Raw genomic sequence first — 5,435 nt, forward strand, 5'->3', positions numbered from 1 at the left:
CTCATGTTAAGTTTCAAACCTAGCAAGGAAGATCCAAGATTTTTATTTTTATTTTTATTAAACAGTCAGCTAGTAGAATGCTCCTGAAGTTTCATCCATCATGCTGCCACTTTCTTCATACATTATATTCTCTTGTTATGTCTCAAAGATAAGAGATAGATTAAAGAAATTTTGCCAGGGACAAATGGATAATTGAGAGAGTGAAAGTCTCAGACAGCACAATACTTTCTAGAAGGTGATCAGAAGGAAGGGCAAAAGGATTTCCAATGCATTTTATTACAGTACGAACCATGCCCAGTTGACTCTTAAATGGTGGAATTTGTGAACTTCCTTTTGCATTTTTCCTGGTTCCAGGATTCACACCTCATATACCAATTAACAGAGGAAACAGTCCCAGAAATCACCAGACATTTAGGGAGCAAAAGCAAGTCTTTATGACGAGTATGTTATGTAACACAATTTCTTATAGAAATTATAGGATGGAGCAAGTTTCATAAGAAAATTGGTTTCATATTTTTGTTAGATTGGAAGTTTTTGGGTGCTATTAAACAATGAGAAAGTATTTGAAAATTAAATATCAAACAATGAGGGGAATTTGGCTGCTGAAGGAATTATTACTCATTCTTACTTCAGTTGTACCAGGCTATTAAATGAGACATGCTCAAGAAAACTCATGTTTCCCACCTTATTCTGGATGTCCCATTATGTGAAGCAGAAAACTTTGACCTTTGTATTTTAGGACTGCTCTTCTCTGACATTTGGACTCAGGAAAAAAGTAGTCTCGGTGACACACAAAAAATAAAATGGATGAATGTCAAATCTACACACAATTCTTTTTCTAACCAGAATTTTGATATGCAAAATGGGATTAAAGATTCATTGTTCTTGGACAAATAACAGCCACACACACAGTCATAAAACAAAAACCCACAATGGCTTAGGTAAAACTCGATATGGCTAAAAATGCCTTGTCATTCCTTAGTTACTAGCTCTATTAGTTATGTATTGTTGTATGCCAAGCCACCCCCAACAATAATCATCTATTTTGTTCCTAAATCTGCCATTTGGGTGAGGCTAGCTTCTGCTGGGGAAGCTCAGTGGGGGCCTGAAGGTTTGCTTTCAAGGTGACTCATTCATATAGGTAGTGTTAAAAAAAAACATTTTTAAATGACACTTGTTAAAGATGGTAAGGAAGACTTTACTCAGGACTATAGTGGTAAGTAGAGGAATCACTGCCATAGGATTTTATAGTTGAGGAGAAAAATTGAGCTAAACTCTGAATACAACATGGACAAGTGAGAATTTGTAGCCAAGGAACAGGGTGGGTGGCAGGATGGGAAACTGCTAAAAGGAAACATCAGAATCAAGAAGGGTTTTGGATAAATCAATTTAACAGGATTCTTGCTGAATTAAGGCCACAGTGATCAGACATCGCCTGGAAGATGATATCAAACATCAAACATATAAATCATATGTTTGATGAAGAACCCAATCAGATATCCAACATGATCAGATATTAAAGGTGGGGCTTTCTGATTAAACTGATTTAGCAGGGTTCTTGCTAAAATTGGTTTTTCAAGGAGGTACACAAATGGGCCTAGGAGAAGGTTCAGGAGTCTGACAAAAGTTCATTCAAGCAAAGAATCTTGGTTAGCTGGCAAGTTGATGTTGGCTGTCAGCTAAATAACTGTTTGGGTTTTCTTGGGACATGACATGACCCATAGCCTAGATTCAAAAGGGAGGAACAAAGACTCGATTTCTCAATAGAATGGTGTAAAAAATTTAGAAATCAAATTTTAAAACTGACCTATTAACCTCCTTTGCGGTCACTCACAGAATCTTCAGACACATGTCAAACTACAGAACTATTTTCTGAAAAAAACTAGAATATATGTTATTGCTATTTGGGCTGTTAGATAGAAGCAGCTCTTTAATGGTAGGTCCAGCATATGACCTACCTTCATAATAGACAATGCTGGGACAGGCTGACATAAGAAAAGGTGAAGCAAATTTCAGGGGGAATTGATTGACCAGAGAGTTAAAGTGTGATAGCAGGGAAAGTAAACCATGACCAAAGCCCAGAATGTACCTGCCCTTCTAGTATCCCTGCTGAGCCTTAGAAATGTGGAAAAGTCAAGTTGTGTGGTAAAGCCAAGTAGTCACTGCCCCCCAATATTTTCCATGAATGTGATGAACACAGGTGAAGAGTATGGAAAGCTTGACAATGAACACATTTTTGTAGACAAGCATGAGGGCTAAATGAATGATTGGGGATAGGATAGATTTCCCCCCACAAGTCTGAATATACTTATTCAGCTAACTGTTCTCAAGGTTAGAACCACAAGTAAATGATGATTTGGCATAAAAATGTTTTTTCTTCTGAGACTTTTCCAGCTCATTTTTTAACTTTTTTTTTTTCCCCCCAACCATATCTTCTGGGAATCCTTTTCTGCTTAGCTGATTTCCATCCATCTTTAAGGAATTACTTTAATTGATACATTTGTCTTGTTAATTGCTTCTGATGGAACTGTCATTTCAGACACCACTAGATTCAATTGTTCAACAAGTTATTAAGTACCTTCTATGAATTGTGCTTGGCCCTGGAGATCCTGGCCATTGATATTTTAAATGAAAAAATGTATGACATGAAAGAGGTACAAATGTGCTGTTGGGAACACAGTGGAGAGGAGTAAACTTTGCCTAGGAACGGTGGGGAAAGATGCATAGAGCAGGTGATATTTGAGCTGAATCTTGATGAATAGGTGGGAGCCTGCTAGTTGGAAAGAAAGGAACAAACACGTTCAAATGTCCATAGTTGCGAAAAATCCATGGTTTGTTGTATGCTAAAGTTTAATGAACTGACCCAGTAGGGAGCAATACGTTTGGTGAGGCACTCTTTCTGTTATCACTGTTTTTTTGTTTTTTGTTTTTTTTGTTTTTGTTTTTGTGTGTGTGTGTGTTGTTGTTTGTTTTTCTAACCTGGACCCAGAAAACAAAAGCACTCTACATTGCAGACTAACATAACAAAACACTGGTCCCATAAGTGTGTCCCATGCCCATCCGGGGCACTATAAAAAACCAAGGATCTTGAACTTCCACTAGTAGGCAAAGGAAAGTCAATGGAAGAAGGTGAATGAAATGATTTAATGGAAGTCAAAGAGTACTTCCTATAAAACCCTACCTTCAGGTGTCAAAAATATCCAAAAATATCGATGAACTGTCCACCATGTTTGGTGTCTGAGATTCTTAGGTTAATTCTTTTTGAAACTACTGTTTTGGATTATCCTGAGGATTTAATTTGATGGGTAGTCTATTAACTGGTCCTGCTGATTACAACATGTTACTACGTCCACTGAGACCTTGTCAGTTTTTTTTTTTTTTTTTTAAACATTTCACTGACTTTATTCAGAGTAATCAAGGGTCTTAAGACAAGACAACAGTAAAAGTTGAATAGATAATTGTGCTGGTGTAAACCAGAAAAAAAAAAAAAAGCCAACAGAAACAGGTTAATTTGTTTTAAGTTTTTGAGAATATTTCCTCTGCTGGCCATAATTCAAATTAAATTTGAGATTTTTAATTGAAGTAACACAAGTCTGGGTGCATGTTACACTGAGACAGATGCCCACAGGACACACATATACACCTTTAAACTTATTAATTCCAAAAATCAAGTCAACATGATAAATAAATTATACATGAAGGACATATACAATGTGGGCAAACAAACTAAGAGTTATTAGACCAAAAATCATGGAAGTTATGCCCAGCACTGATATTTAGAAAAACTTTCAGTATTAGGAAATAACATATTTGATCCAAAGGAAAATTTCCCCCAAATAAAAAGTATGGGAGCCGTCCTTTATGCAACACCTTTAAAATAATAAAAAACCATGATTTCAGGAACTTTCCTACATAATTTAGATAACTCAATGCAACAGCGTGCTCCTTCATAATTTTAGCCTTTCACTCCCCATATGACACCAATAATTACAATTCCGATGACAAGGAGAGAAATGATGATGCAGATGGTTTTTCTGGATTTGCGCTGATAATCTGATGCCCTCGACAGCTGCTGGTTTGCTTGCTGAACATGCACCTCTGCATTTTCGACGTTGGCTTCTATGCTATCTATCACATCTCCTTGCTCATGAATCATCATTCCCAAATCTTTAAATATTTCATTAATATCCATAATATCAGCTTCAAGTTGCCTAATAGAAGACTCTCTCTCATGGATAAGGCGGAGGTCATCCTCTGTAATTTCATCATCTTGTACTTGCACTTGAGATTGAGTTTGGCTTTCCCACGATACAAGATTCCTGTCTTTTGCGCTCTCCTCAGGAAAACCACCAGATACTCTGGAACTGGCTCTCACTCGGGCCACAAAGTCTTTCTCTTTCTCAGCAGCTTGCCTCTGGACCTTCTGAAAGTTGGTCAGTGATGTTGTGAACTCAGCCACTAAGCGGTCCTTCTGTATTTTCCTTTGACGCTGCTCACTGGGGGTGGTAGGCAGAGATCCAAACTCTTTAATGTACTTATCTGTTTCTTTAGCAAGTTGGTTAGTATACTGCTGCTTCTGTTGCAGCTGTTGCCTCAATTCAGGTGTATCTTGAGGTGTTCCAAGTTGATTCAGTGTCCTCTGTATTTCCACAGAACATTGTGTGATCTTCTGGATGTTGGAAGAGATCCGCTGGGCCAGCTGAGTGGGGTCACCACTGGTTCCTGATGTGTAAGACATGGTTGATTTGCTTAGTCAGTAATTTCATCAGATACTGGTGGACTGTACAGTTTCCTAAGCAGTCACCTCCACCGCCTGGGCTTCCTCCTCCTCCACCTCCTTCCGCTCCGACCACAGGCTCCCGCGGGCCCCGGAGCCCCGAGACACTGAGACCTTGTCAGTTTTATGAAGATTGCACTTTTTGTCAGGAGGCTCTGACCTCTCTTTTAAGCAGTACCATTTTTCCCTTAAATTTTCAGAGTGGTCAATATCAGTATACATAAAGATGTGTTTCCTAGGCATCCCAGCAGGACTGTTGGCTAGTTGTTCTATGTGAAAAGCAGCAGTGAGACATCCTATTGGATGAAATATAGTTCCTGATGAACATTTCATATTCTATCACTGTGTGATCAAACGAAGTTTTTGTGTAAAATTTTGAAATTATCCAATTCTCTGGGTTTTGGAGAGCCATGGTAACTCATAACCATGACTTGATTTTTTTTCCATGGTCTATTGTATTTTGCTATGTAATAAAAAACTTTGCTTTTTAAAAAAGTTGTTGACAGTATTTTCCCTCTCCCCATCCCCCCACTCTGATCCTCCCCACACAGTCTCCACCCCAACCCAGGACTTCACCACACTATTGTTTGTGTTCATGGGATAGGCATATTGCACAGTTCTTTGGTTAAACTCTTCCCATCCCTCTCCTCTCCAAAGA

The 5,435-nt window shown here is 38.3% G+C and overlaps 1 protein-coding gene across 1 annotated transcript; it reads right to left on the reverse strand.

The window, feature by feature from the left end:
* Window positions 1–3,639: 3,639 nt before the first annotated feature.
* LOC118705761 (syntaxin-7) lies at window positions 3,640–4,881 on the reverse strand. Its single transcript, XM_036414847.2, has one exon. It carries the CDS (start codon window positions 4,736–4,738, stop codon window positions 3,956–3,958), a length of 783 nt encoding a protein of 260 aa, XP_036270740.1. The 5' UTR covers window positions 4,739–4,881; the 3' UTR covers window positions 3,640–3,955.
* Between the last annotated feature and the right edge of the window lie 554 nt (window positions 4,882–5,435).

Source organism: Pipistrellus kuhlii, unplaced genomic scaffold, assembly GCF_014108245.1.
Source record: "Pipistrellus kuhlii isolate mPipKuh1 unplaced genomic scaffold, mPipKuh1.p scaffold_m20_p_5, whole genome shotgun sequence".
Lineage (NCBI taxonomy): Eukaryota > Metazoa > Chordata > Mammalia > Chiroptera > Vespertilionidae > Pipistrellus > Pipistrellus kuhlii.

Bases quoted from the DNA above. Each gene is read 5' to 3' on its own strand.
- LOC118705761 (XM_036414847.2), bottom strand. From the start codon at position 4,738: ATGTCTTACACATCAGGAACCAGTGGTGACCCCACTCAGCTGGCCCAG.